Source organism: Trichinella spiralis (assembly GCF_000181795.1).
Source record: "Trichinella spiralis strain ISS 195 chromosome Unknown Scfld4, whole genome shotgun sequence".
NCBI classification, from domain to species: domain Eukaryota; kingdom Metazoa; phylum Nematoda; class Enoplea; order Trichinellida; family Trichinellidae; genus Trichinella; species Trichinella spiralis.
The window spans coordinates 9,015,140-9,029,567 of NW_003526943.1; the positions used below are offsets into that span (position 1 = coordinate 9,015,140).

A 14,428-nucleotide genomic window follows, 5' to 3' on the forward strand; every position below is an offset into this window, starting at 1 on the left:
CGTAGATTAAACTTTAACAAGTAAATGCATGAAGCTAAATGCGGCGCACATTTACAATTTGTTTGAAGAAGCATATCCAACAAACATGATTAAGTTGCCTGTTTTTAGAAGCATATTTTACATTTTACGGTTTTTTATAATAATAAAACTTCACATAATTTTGTTTAGCAAGTTTTAAAAATAACAATAAATATTTGCAATAGTTTTCGACTGAGATAAATCTTTTGTAGTTTTTTGAACGAAATTCTTTCAATTCCTCTATTTTAATTCCATATTTTTTAATAAAAAAAGAAAACAGATGAAAAGAATATGTTCCCTGTTAATAACTGAAATACTTCTGCTAATGTAATGCCACGCAATAAGGGAAATAAAATTACCATTTATGATACTATGTATTTAATTTTTCAGCAATGCGAGAAAGTAGCAAAATAATTAAATAAATATTTCAACAGCGCATACAAATATAATTCACTAATTTAAAACAAAAAACAAAAAAATTTTGACATTAGATTATTATTTGATATTTCGATGACTAGCACATAATTATAAAAAATTAATTAGATGTCAAATAATAATTTAAAAAGTATAACTTATTCTTTAAAAAAGTGAATTTATAAAAGTTTAAATGGAGACCGTTACAGTTAACAATTATTCAATTTTAACAAAAAAATTAAAGAGAGGTAATAAACAAAATTAAACCAATAACTACACAATAACAGTAATTCATTTACGTCTATAAATTTAACTGAATAAAAAGTCGCCTATTTGAATAATTATAAAATAATATGCACAGTTGAAATTATTCGACGCTCATTAGAATGACTGAATAAGTGCTTTTTAATTATATTTTCCGTTAAAATTTTGCAATAAATAAATTGATTAATAAAATATTAAATAATAATTACATAATTTTATGCACTGTGTACTTCGTAGGTATATGAATTTTTTACTGTAAATAAATGTAAGGATGTAGATTCAACTTTGTACTTGATTATCACTAACAATACTGTGTTCATTAATACATATTACCTAATATTCATCGTCGTGTTGTTTGGTGATCATCATTAACCGTTGTAAGATTTTTTTGTTATTTATATATTGTATCATTATTTTGCGTTTATAAATAAGGCATTATATATTTTCAACATTTTACTGTGATATTTTAGCGAAATATTTATAAATCTAATTATGCTTCTATATAACTTCATTTTCAGGAACAAATTAATTAGTCTGTTTTGTTTTCAAAAGAAATATAATAAAGTAATTTTTAAATTGTATGATTATTTGAATGATCAATATTGAATAAAGTCTTTATATGCAGTCAGTTTTCCATTTATTCTTATCTATAACCCATATGTAATGTTTTGCGTTACTTTTCAGTTGAAACTACAGAATAAGAAATGGTTACAGAAGACATTTTTGTTGCTGCTGAGGAAACGAAGAATGAAATCTGTGCCAATCAAGTATGTATTTTAGTAATTTATAAATGATTTTAGTTTTGTAAATATTGTTTAATTACATATGTGATAACATTCCACAACACAACATGCATTGATTGTAATTCTTCATTTCATTTCATGTTTATTCAGTTTCTTAATTCATTTCCATTTTTAGGAGGATGCCGATGCCTCTCAGACTAAAGAAATTCCCAAACATCCTTTACAGAACACTTGGGTAATCTGGTTTAACAAACGTAATCCCCATTCTAAATCGAAATCAGAAAACTCACCTGATTCTGGAGTGGAAGTGGCGTCATTTTCGAATGTTGAAGACTTCTGGGCGTTAGTATCACTAATTGAGTAAATGGTTTTCAGTAATCATTAATGCACTTTTAGTATTTACAACTTTATACAAAAACCAAGCATGTTTAAATCGGTATGCGATTTTAACATCTTTAAAAAGGGCATTCGTCCAACTTGGAAAGACAAAAAAACAGAAGGTATATCAGGAAGATGGACTATTCGATTGGATAATCCTTCGCCAACTTATGTCGACCAGCTTTGGTTAGAATTGTTGATGGCTATGCTTGGTGAACAGTTTGGTGAGTACGGGGAACACATTGATGGTGCGGCGTTTAACATTCGTAATGGTATTAAATTAAACCTGTGGACATCGTTGAAACTTGAGCTCATCAAAGAATTTATGGAAACTGAAGGAACCATGAATGGTGACATTAGAAAGCAGATCATTGCAGCAAAAAATGAAGAAATTGGGTTAGTTTAGTTTTTGGAAGTTATTTATTTATGTACGTATTTTTATTCTAGAAAGCTTTTGAAAGATAAGCTGAACGTGCACGAGAATGTTACTTGGGAAGGCTTTTGGTGAAGCGTGTTGATTTTTCCCATTTTTATGGAACATTGTTAGGGCAGTTATGCAATGAATTTTCCAAGTTGCTTTGTGAATTTTACATTTCAGAATTAAATATGTTCTACCATACGCTGCTTGTCATTCAAAAACGCTTTAATATAATGTACAGAAATGCAAAAATGCTACCATTGCTTCCATTGTTACATAAACAGACATGTTGGATTTCTTACGTTTAAATCGTTACATTCACAAAATTTTAAGTCCTTTGAATGTTGAAAATAATTGTATAAGACTATGTACATCATTCTTTTTATTTATAAAAACTTAATAAAATAATAGTATATAATATTGTAAATCAAGTTTTATTAAAGGAAAACATTTTAAACTGTCTAAAAAGTTGACTATTTTTTTTCAACTGCCACATCTTCATCAGGGGTTTCCAAAATTCTCAACAAGCGACCCCGCTGAATTTCCGCTTGTTCCAAGAGTCCTAACTGATATGCTGATTCTTGAAGAGTTTTGATATGTTCCATTAGTTGATCTGGTGTTAACTGACCTAATTCTGAAATGACAACATTACACAAATTATTTTTTAAAATTATACTTACCGTTCATATACTGAATATCACATGCTTCGATTTGGAAATTGACGTTAGATGCTGACTGGCCACTATAATTCAGCTCTTTTTCGGTAAAATCCATCAGTCCTGGTAGTTTTTCTGGCCAAATTTCAGGAGATTTACAACCTGAAAAGCTTTCTTCGCATCGAAGTTCATCTTCAAGTTTTATCGCAGTTTCTTTATCTTTAACTTGATTTGATTCCATTCAAAGTTCAATCCCAACTGATACATAAACAAGTAAAACGTTTGCGAATGGAAAATCGAGTTCAAAACTAAAATGATTAGCATACTGTATTTCTCAAATCAAAGTGTAAATTTATACTAAATTACTGAATTCACTTATTAATCTCATTGCATTCACTTAATTTATTTAATATTTTAATGTATGCATATTATTTTTCAATAAATACATAGTAATTAATTTGATCAAAATTTATCATAATGGACAAATACAAATTGTTACAGTAAAAAACTAAAGAAATGTAGGTAAAGTAGGTAGGCAGGTAAGGTGATTATTAATTGCTTTTGCTTAATTGTGAAATTCTGTTCTAGAAAATAATTTTTCACATTTTTGATTATATCAGATTAGAAAAAATTTCAAAATATATTCACTGTAAGACGTGTAACTATTTTAAATGCCAAATCGATTATAAATTAGTTTCCCTGGATTAGCAATCAACAATTTTTATTAAGCAAGTCGGTTTGGAAATGATTTTTTATGCTTATTTGGTGGCACTGCGTGTTAATCAGAATCGCGTAGGCAGTTAATCGTTGGCCATAATTTAAGTGTGTCCTGCTTCTTTTAATATTTTCTTACTTATAACGGAAACGTGGTAATTTAATTATTTTCTTTTTCAAATAGTTCAAATTTCCATTTTCCTTATTTTCTTTGAACTAATTTCAGAACTAAATTCTAGAATTGTTTTGCATCTGAAATATCTGTCGGATAATGTTGCACCACAAGGTAAATTAGTAATCGAATCTCACAGCTTGCAAATGCGTGATGATCATATTGATCTAGAGCAATACTGCAGGTGCTAGTAGAGTGAAAGAATTTTCATAAACAACATCTGAACAAATCGCTAACATATTGATCGTTGTCAATTATTATTGATGAACGGAATTTTGTTTTTTTGTTGTCATTAATATTCTTAGTATTTTTCAACGATTAATATCATGTTAGAAATAAAGTGAATGCTCACAGCATGCTTTTGTTTTTTACGGATACTGCGTCGTCCTTCCAAAGCATATTTTATTACATTCAGCGTGCACATTTTCTCTTGCTGTTCCTGGATTGAGAATACGTTTTTACTTTTAGTATGCTGTAAATATTTTTATAAATTTTTAGGCGAATCTGCTTGAAGGTTGAAATTATCCTTCTACACAACTGAATAGCTGACGTCAGTAATAAATTTTTCACACTAATAACATTCTTTACTAAGATGATATTTTTTTATTCAGCTATTGATAAGCATTTTTGGAAAATGTTGGTTTTCTTTGACTACAACGATGAATGAATTTTCATTGCTTATTTTTGATTGCTGCTTGTATAAATAATTTTGGCACGAAACAAATTTTTATTATTGTCATAATATGTATTACCAAAACAAATATTTTTGTATATGTCTAAATTAAATATATTAAGTACTGCTGTGACAAATTATTCAGTTTAACTTGGTAAAGAAACAAATTGAAACGATGTTTAAATATGCGCATAATCTCATGCATTAATATTCATTTTATTGTCATCTACTAACCGAACTTTGTATTCATCATTTGTTTAAATTTAATATTATCATCTATCGTTATTTCTAAAATAGTTGACGTCAAATTTTATTATGTCATACATTCGTGAAATTTGAAATGTCATATTTCTTTTTTGTTTATCCATTATTGAAAAAGCAAACAGATTGTATGTAATTTTTATTTTTTGTGCAGCTGCTGTTTGTTTTTCAAAAATTATTTCGACAATAATTCAGTGTTATGTTAAAATTTACATTTCTTGCAAAGCATTAATCCAAGCATACTTGACAGCTTTTATCATCTTGCAATTATTTCCAGTAATTTACCATTCATTAAAAAAATATTTTTCCTTCACTGAATTACATTACACATGTTCATATGAATTTCAGTATTAACTATTTTTAACTGTGCTTTATAAGAGTGTAAAAACACTTGCACAGTTCTTCGTTGTTTGATGATAAAATAATATTAAAATTTGCATTGATTTTTGAAATATTGTTGCAGTTTTATCCGAATTATGGAAAAAAATATCACATTCACATGCATGAGTAGTATTGACAGAATTTGAATTATTTCAAATCCTGTTAGACAAATGACGTCAAAAGTATATACACCGAAATATACTTCATCATTATTTTCCCATATTCTTAATGATCATTTTAAAAACATAAAGTTTTTAATAAAACTGTGAAAACCGAAACAACAAAGTAACATTTCAGCAAAACCGAACAAACAATTTTTGATCAAAAGGAACAACAATTAATTATTTAAGTACTAATGATGGCTCTGGTCAATGATGGGGGGGGGGGGGAAGAATCATATTTCTTTGGCAACGGATAAACAAGCACGACATCAAAGTATTTTTCACAATGCTTTGTGTCTCACTTTTTCACTTCTCGTTTCTTCATGATAGTCTGGAAACAACTCACCATTGTAACCTTCCAAAATCCACTGCTGCAATAAATTTTCCTTGTAGCATTCTGCCATAACTATCATATTATTCAATGGGGTTAAACAAGCACGACTCTGCCGATGACGAAATTGATAGGTCTGCAATAAACAAATTATTTTAATGGGGACAGTTACAAATTTTAAAAAAGTGAAAGAAAAATTACATTAGGATCATAATCCCAAATCTGAGATTCATCATTGTTGCATTGCTGAAGAAATATTGGACTGTCGGCTTTTCTAGACGCTTGCAAACACAGTTCATCAGCACGTATATTTAATGTACCTGTATAACTCCAAACCTGTACAAAAGAAAAATTGCATTGGACAAGGAAAAATTAACACACTTTCATAAAGAGTACTTGATTTCCACCCGAATTGTGACAAGTCAACAAAGCTGGAGAACCAGATGCTTTACGTCCCATGGTATCTAGGCAAAGATCGTTCTTTTCATTTTTTATCTTAAATGAATAAATGCACAATTTAATAAACAACGACGCACTCATATTAACTTACATAGCCTATACTGTAATACGTTGGTGGAATATTACTTTCTGGATAGATGTTTTTCAAATACCACTTGAATGACTTGCAACCAAGCCGTTTTCTCAAAGCAATCCGATCGCTGATATTGCCAAGTGGTGCAAACATTGCGCCTGAACAATAAAACAAAATATAATTTGTAAATTTAAAAAAATAACTGCTACAAATAAATAAAATGAAAACAACACGTAAATAAATAACATACTTGGTGTCATCTTATAATAGAATTCTTTGTACTCGTCCATCCATACTTCGGCAGTTCTTCTAGCATTGCCGTAAATAACATTTGAAGTACCTCCTTCGAATGTATAAGGCGTTTGCTTTCGAAACACATGGCCAACATGAGAACATGGATTTATTTCCAAAGTTCCACCGCACATCCATACCTACACAACACGAACAATATTATACAAGATACAAAGTATCTACGTTCTCGTACTGTCGCCTTACTCTGAATGAAATTTCCAAATTTTCACCACCCCATATGCGCATCCCCTCGTCATAAGCTCCAATATCGAAAAAATACTTTCGATCAATGGAAAACAACCCTCCAGCAATAGTTGGAGTACTGTAATAAAAAAAACATTTTTTACATAAGCAACAAAAATACAATTTTCAAAAAAATACCGTATGGGTGTAGTCTTATTTTTTCCGCGCCTTTTCTGCTCTCGTGCCGACGCTTGGTACCACCGAAAGTTCATTGTCCAACTGAAACCACCCCATGTTGATTCCGCCGCCGTGACATACTGGAATGTGTCGTCAGATATAACATCAATAACTGGAGCTACAACTCGTGTTCTAGAAAAGTTCGACAATTGAATTGCAATGCTACTTTGAAAATTAGCATCAGAGAATAATCGTAATTTTTATTTTTTCAATTAAAAAAACCAACCTATCTTCAGAAATTCGGGACAGCAGAGGTTCCAACCAACCGTCCGTTACCTCGACGTGAGCATCGAGAAAAGTCAAAACATCACCTTTAGCTATCTCAGCACCGCGTACTCGACCAACAATTAAACCGGATCTCTGGGGCAACCGTATCAACGTGTGTGCAACTGGTATAGTTTTAAGGAAGGATTCCACAAGAGCTATTAATTCATCTTGAAAAATTAAAAAATAAAATCAACCAAATATGACAAATGTTCCGAATGTTCAACGTCAGCATACCCTTTTCACTGGCATCATCGACTAGAATAATTTCCTGAAGAATAATTGTTCTGTACAGTCGACTTTATAAGAATATATTTAATAAAAAGCTTACTTCCAAATAATCCACAGAAGATCTATTAATCACACTTTGTACAGTGCGCATCAAAGTAGACCATGCTTCATTGTGAAAAACAATCACGACAGATGTTTTCAAAGAAATTTTCTCATACTTTATCGAACGACATCTGAAACAGCAAAAAATTACAACAAACAGTTAACCACATTTCATATTTTAAATTAAAATGCAGTTAATACATTTTAAACAACTGTATTTTTATTTCATCAAAATATATTAAAGCATTTAGTTCTAATAATTAAATAAATACAAAAAAAATCTTACGCAGATGAGCGATAATCTGGCAAAGTACGATTCAAAGATATACGTTCCGAAGCAACCACATTAAACTGATTCTCTTTGAATCTTGCTTTCACTTCACTTTGCAAACTGCTCTGAATAATCACAGGACTTCCCATTTCACCGGCCCCAGGCGATTTTGATTTCATCGCTAAAATTTTTTTTCTCCATTTTTTAAATTATTAATTCAAAAATGAAAACATCACTCCAACCTGCCAATAAAGTCTGCAATGCACTGTCTCCGTTGCTGAAGTTGGCATTAATCCTAGGATGCAGTCGACTAATCAACACTTTCTGCGATTCCGAATACCCGATGTCGGCAAAAAACATTGCATAAACAAAATAAATTACAATCCAAGCGCAGATAACAAAAAGTGCAAAACGACAATATTCCTTGCGCCGCATTGTATTTCAAATAATTCTAAATTATATAAAATGAAATTATATTATTTTCTAATAAATATAAACTATACATGTATATGATAAGTTAATAGAAAATGCTTTTCCATACTTCAGTAATTTTAAAAAGCGTTTCAAAATACTTTTTAATGAAATAACACAGCTTCAAAATATAAGAAATATTCGAATATTTGAAAGATTAAAAACCATAAAGTGAATCATATGAGATCATAACAAAAATTACTGCAGTTCACAATGCATTTGTAATTAAAAGAGGAGAAGAAACACAAATGAAACTGATAAGATCAACAATTTATAAAGTGAAATAATAATAAAATGAAGATGTAAAGAGAAAAATAAAACTCTTGAAATAAGCACAGACAACAACAGCAATATGTTTACACAGTAGAGAGTAATGCAAACCGTGTCAACAGTAGCAAAAGAAACTATCTTCAATGTACTGACAATTGTCTGCATTTCCGTTGCATTATTTACCAAAATTTCGACTACCAATTGCAACTTAGAAAAACCAAATCTTGTCAGAAATAACAATTTAAGTATGCAGCAACAATACAATTAATCCAAAATTGATGAAGCTGACAACATTATATTAGTCATCATTGAAGCATTAATTAAAATTATGAAATATAATTACAACTTTTCCTTAATAAAGTTTAAACAAATAAGTATTTACATCAATCTCTTCAAATAACCGTAGCACAATAAAAATCGTTCAAAACTTTAAATGTTATTTGAAAATTCATAATATGCGCGTAATTAGATATAAACCAAGTTAACCGAAAAAAAATCCTGAAACAGAAATAACATTTCACAATACAAAATACATATGATATTACTGACAAAAAAGTTTAAAGAAACTGATATCTTAAATTACACTAACGTGCCAAAATTTTCACTTTATGCAATCATGCAATGTAACCATCCAAAAATCGATCAGCAATTCATCTGATTTTAAAGTATTATTTCAAATAAAAAAGAAACTTTTACCAAAGTAAATAGTTGCTGAAATTTCTAACATTAATAACATATATAATATGATATTGCTGCAATTTATTTCCATATCTTTTTTTATAGTTGAAAGATGATCTTCATAAAATAGGTGCCGCAAAAGACTCTTGACAAAAGTACCAAAAATGTAATATTCTTCAACTCAAAAACTCAGCAGAACAAGTTTGAAAATCAGATAACAAAAGTATAACCATATATTTAATTATTTTAGTTTACAAATAATAAAATTCATCAAATTATTTAGAATTACATTGCACACCTGAAAACAGTAGAATACGTTATTACAGTCATATTTATGTTAATTCTAAAGACTGTGAAGCTGATAATTCAAATAAAAATAAATTTAAGCAATCATAAGTGACTGAAAAATTAAACAAAAGACAGCAATTCTTAAAGCAGTTCTAAATAAGTTATTTCATTACGTTAAAGTAGTATACTTCATAAAGTGAACGTTGATATATATTTACATTTATTTACATAATCTAAAACAACTAGATATTAAACATTTGAAAAGTAAAATTTAACATCCTTCAAATTCATACCTTTCAATTTGACGTTTTTTCCAAATAAAACGGAAAAGTCTAAAATAGTAATTAATCATGAAAATGCAACAACATTTTATAAAAACATTTATAAAATAGATGAAGTATTAAACTCATCACATTTACGCAAAAAACAAAGTTAAAAAATAAATTTACTTTAAGCACCTAAAGTATAACAAAATACGTTTCAAAGCAACAGCTGCATTGCAAATAACCACCTTACAGTATCTTCTGAATAAATTATTAGGTTTAAATTTACAGTATCATTTATTTTTTAGTATTTGAAAAATTAGATTAATTGAAATAGTGTCAAACATTAATTTATGACTGAAAATGGTAAATTCCTATAAAATATACATTTGGTAAAATATGTTTTCAAGTCTTTTCATGCAAAAAATTTGTGAAATTTGAAATGACATGAAAATGAAATACGCAGACTTTTAGTAATAACTATTATTCATAAGCTTTACTGAAGGATCATTGCATTTAATCCACCTTTTTAATTTTCTTATGACATATAATTTATAATGGAAGTATTTATTTATTTGGATAACTGCTGATATCATTTTTGCATAATTTATGCATACTGAAATCCCAGTCGCTTCAGGCGTAACTGGACACACTGGGAACCATCAGTTGTCAGTCATTGAACAATGATGCGGATCCAAAGAATTGTATAATCAAAAATTTTTTAACCAAGCGATTTGAATTTATTCAACCGCCAGACAGTTGTACAGTTCACTTGAACTTGATTGTAGCTGTCGTGAGAAAGATAAGTATAACGTGAGGAGCAACATACGTACATGACAATTAACTTGCGGGAAATATGAACGTTTACACTTTTTACTGCTCTATCACTTACTTCATTGCTTAGCAGTGCCATCTCATCTACTTCGCCGCTGTCTCAAGTCATTACCTTAAAAATCAGATAATCAGGTACAAGTCACATTTTTCTATTAGAAATATGTTACAAATGTTATCCATGGCATTTCAGTTTAGCATTTGAAACCGAAAATGAAATTTAAGTCAAATTATTTGTTAATCGTGAAATTTACTTTTAAATTTTAACGTGATAATATTTATCAATAAAATGCAATATCCATTTGGTTGATCAAAATTAACGCTAATTCAACATGGAAAATGTTTATAACAGCAAAGCTGAACAATTCAAACTATGATGTATATCTGATTTTTGTTAATTTTGTTAATTGCACTTAATTTTTTGTTGTTTTAAATCAATCAAAACTTTAATTTCAATTTCATATTATTGAACAATAAATAATACTTGTAAAACAGTTTGTAGACATGCGTTTGTATTTAATTTTTGAAATGACAGATAATAATCTTTGAAAATAATTTGTGTAATTCATAATTTAAAAAATATGAAATTGATGAGAAATAATGAGATTTTTATTGACTTATTATATTAAGAAAACTTAATCAACAATATGCTCATTTCTTCATTTTTCAAGAGCAGCTGCTTTTTCATGAAAGCATGAGATGAAAAAATCACGTCAGACATGCGTCAGAAAGTGATCAGCGTTGAATCGTCTCAGTGTATCGTATTTGAAGATTGCTATTTCAAAAAAAAAGTTACCGCCACAAAGGGATGAATAATTCAAAGTAATCTAAACAGCAATTGGAATGATGCCATCTATATAACCCGACGATGTGGTGAAATGATATTTGCAATACTTTTGCATGCATAGTTGATATTTGTTTCAGCTAGCCCATAGCTGCGCTGTGGGAAGGTTTTCAGGTGACTTTAGTCGGTGTTATATCTTGATATTTATATTCAAAAATAATTAGCATAGTTAGCATCGAATTGGCACAGAGAAGTGAAGATTGAATTCAATGCAATTCTCATTTTTACATAAAAACGTGTGTATTTCTTTTTTTGTACTCTTGTAAAGTAAGTTTTTTGCATATCCTTGTACAAGTTTAATGTTCATCTGATTTTTTTAAATTTCACTAGAAAAACACTAAACTATATAAGTTTTATTTTATTAGCTATTTCAGTTGAAACAAAACTATGCAACATCGTGACTTTTTTAAAATTCAATCAATCACATTATTTGCAGTCTTTACACTTTTTTGTCAGATGGGATTTATGTTCAAAATATATAAAATCATGTGTTTCATTTGAAAATAAAAGTTAAAAGTTAATGGGATAGTTAAATTTCAGTTTTGCAATCAAAAAAACTGCCTTAAGAAGTTGAAAAGATAAATTTTTGCAAATCAGACTCTAGTCAGCTGTTTCATACACTAACATCTGTGGAGATTTATTGAAAGCTTATTTTTTTATTTAGCAATTTATTAGCTTTCACACACGTTGTATTTCTTATCGATGTGCATAAATTTGCCAAACTTTAAAGGATGATGAACATTCTGTTTGAAAATGAGTCATATTACTAAAAATAATTTTAAGAGAAGTGTTTCTCAGCTTTTTTATTGCTTTTAAATTGTAAAATTTCAAGAATACACTAGGGAACCATTTTATTTATTAAATTCTACAAACTGAACATTTTATTATTCATTATATGCTGCAATAGAGGCGTTGCAATGTAAATTTTTATTTTACATTAAGCAATTTTTAAAGGTGCCAGAGTATTATAAATGAAGAAGAATTCCATGCGATAACGTGATATTTGAAATATTTCGTTCTAAATGGAGCAATCAGTAGTTAGTTGGAATCATCCAAATGTTGTTAATAAAATCTTAACTTCTTTGTTTATATAATAACATTATTTTGAGCTGAACATGAACAAATATTATTTTAACTTTAAAGTAGATATACTTTTCACTGTTTGGTAGCTTATTTTTTTTCTCGTTTAATTTGTGAAGCATAAAAATATTTTATTTTAGCACTGTTGATGAATATTCTGAATTTAAATATAAAGGCAGAAAATTTTTTTCTAATCAAAGTTTGTATTAATATAACTCATTATTTCTTCTGTAAATAATGCATACATTGAATTATAAGCACACATCAAATCATATTCCACGGTATTCAGTCACTGCGTAATTTTTACATTTAAATTCAAAAGGTTTATGTTCAATGTTTTTGTAATGTTTTTTCCATAATCTGTAATAAATTATCCAAATTAGCTGCATTCAGAATAAGTATTTGTATCAAAGCTTTTAATAAATTTAGCTTTTGTCAAATGTAAATTAATTATAATATTTTCATTTTGAGAATTATAAATTATTAGGCATGTAATTTAAATGAAGTAAAATTTGTGATTTCCTTTAAAATTTCTAATTTTTGCTTGCTATAGTTTGATCTTCTCGATTTTATTGTGACATTTGCAAATAACTTATAGCGTTCTGAATAAGTGTAAGATGAGAGGTTTATAATAAGCATTATTTGAACATTTCTCGCTTTTTAAACATATCATCATTATATTTTTTCAGTGAAATGACTTATAAATTTAAAATAATTACCAATAATTGTATGAATAATTTTTGATCTTCATTTAATATTGATTATTTTTTATCTTGGCATGCAAGTTAAAGCAAGCAAATGATAAAAATATTGATCTGACTAGCAAGAAGGTCATCAATCTGTAAAATAATAGTCTGTAATTTGTTATATATTCGTGACAAAAAAGTAAAAATTCAAAGTTATTTATTGCATTTATTTCAAGTTGCTTATTTTAATATTCGTGAGTAAACATGTTATTGTTGTTGTTGTTGTTGACTAATAGCGAAATTCATGCATATAGGTAGCAGTAAAAGTATAATTTGTTATTTGAAACGAATGAATAATAATAATAATAATAATAATAATAACACAGGATTTTATTTTTAACTGTCCTTAGTTATCTAGTATATATGTACACATTCTTACTGGGAATATAAACAATGCTTGTCAGCATTCATCAATTAAAATAGCTCCTACTGCACATATGCTGACAGCTGCTGGTCAAGAAACAAAGAAAAGTACTAGTAAGTAAGATTTCGTAATAATCATTCCAATTCTACATATTTTTCAGTATTATTAATGTTATGCTTGCTTGCTTGATTCCAAGTCATGCATCGGATTGCATCTCAGTGAAACTTGGGTAAATTTGATTTTTATAATTTGATGCTCATTTTCTAAATATATATTTTTTTAATTTTAAAATAGCATGTAAAATGTGTTTTGGTGCTTTTTTGACAGTTTTAAATCCAATTTTTATTGCATAAAAAACCAATTGTGTGCAATAGAAAATTAAATTTATTTAAACGATCATCGATTGAATATCAATTAATCAACTGATTGGATTTTATAAAATTTAATAAAAAATTGACAAAAAAAGTTTCTTTTTTATTTGTGCAAACTATTGATACTGATTGATCAAAAGATTGTTGCATTTTTTAATGGAAAACTTTTTTTGATTTATATATTACGCGCCCCAATAAGCTTTGCATTTGCATTTCTTTTTATAATTGCTAGCATATCTGTAGATAATTTTTTCTTTCTTCAGAAGCACAATTCTTCGTTTGTAATAATTTATAAGCAGACAGGAATAAAATTGCATAAAATCATTCTTTCACACCAACGTGTTTTTTGTTCAATTAATAATTTAAATTTATGAAAAAGTTCGAACAGTCTAATTTTAATAAAGCTTCTGAGTGTATGAACAAGTTTAGATTTCAGAGACTGCGGCATTTTAAAACGTTTAAGCAAATTATCTTAATAATAATAAAAATAAAAATGAATGCAGCCGAAATATTTTCAGCATGCGTGC

At 28.3% G+C, this 14,428-nt stretch overlaps 3 protein-coding genes across 3 annotated transcripts; 2 read left to right on the forward strand and 1 right to left on the reverse strand.

Moving 5' to 3' along the window:
• The first annotated feature begins 1,400 nt into the window (after nt 1–1,400).
• Nucleotides 1,401–2,325, forward strand: Tsp_02204 (eukaryotic translation initiation factor 4E). The gene is made up of 4 exons (XM_003377963.1): nt 1,401–1,463; nt 1,615–1,781; nt 1,836–2,213; nt 2,265–2,325. Exons 1-4 carry the CDS (start codon nt 1,401–1,403, stop codon nt 2,323–2,325), a joined length of 669 nt encoding a protein of 222 aa, XP_003378011.1.
• A 383-nt stretch (nt 2,326–2,708) lies between these two features.
• Tsp_02203 (polypeptide N-acetylgalactosaminyltransferase 3) lies at nt 2,709–8,130 on the reverse strand. The gene is made up of 14 exons (XM_003377964.1): nt 7,938–8,130; nt 7,711–7,876; nt 7,423–7,555; nt 7,329–7,362; nt 7,054–7,261; nt 6,789–6,959; nt 6,612–6,729; nt 6,367–6,547; nt 6,135–6,274; nt 5,966–6,079; nt 5,786–5,920; nt 5,600–5,720; nt 2,916–3,053; nt 2,709–2,869 (listed from the first exon to the last, which is right to left on the reverse strand). Exons 1-14 carry the CDS (start codon nt 8,128–8,130, stop codon nt 2,709–2,711), a joined length of 2,013 nt encoding a protein of 670 aa, XP_003378012.1.
• Nucleotides 8,131–13,603: 5,473 nt separating this feature from the next.
• On the forward strand, nt 13,604–13,763 carry Tsp_02202 (hypothetical protein). Its single transcript, XM_003377965.1, has 2 exons — nt 13,604–13,647; nt 13,691–13,763. The coding sequence occupies exons 1-2, from the start codon at nt 13,604–13,606 to the stop codon at nt 13,761–13,763; spliced, it is 117 nt and encodes a 38-aa protein (XP_003378013.1).
• Nucleotides 13,764–14,428: the final 665 nt, after the last annotated feature.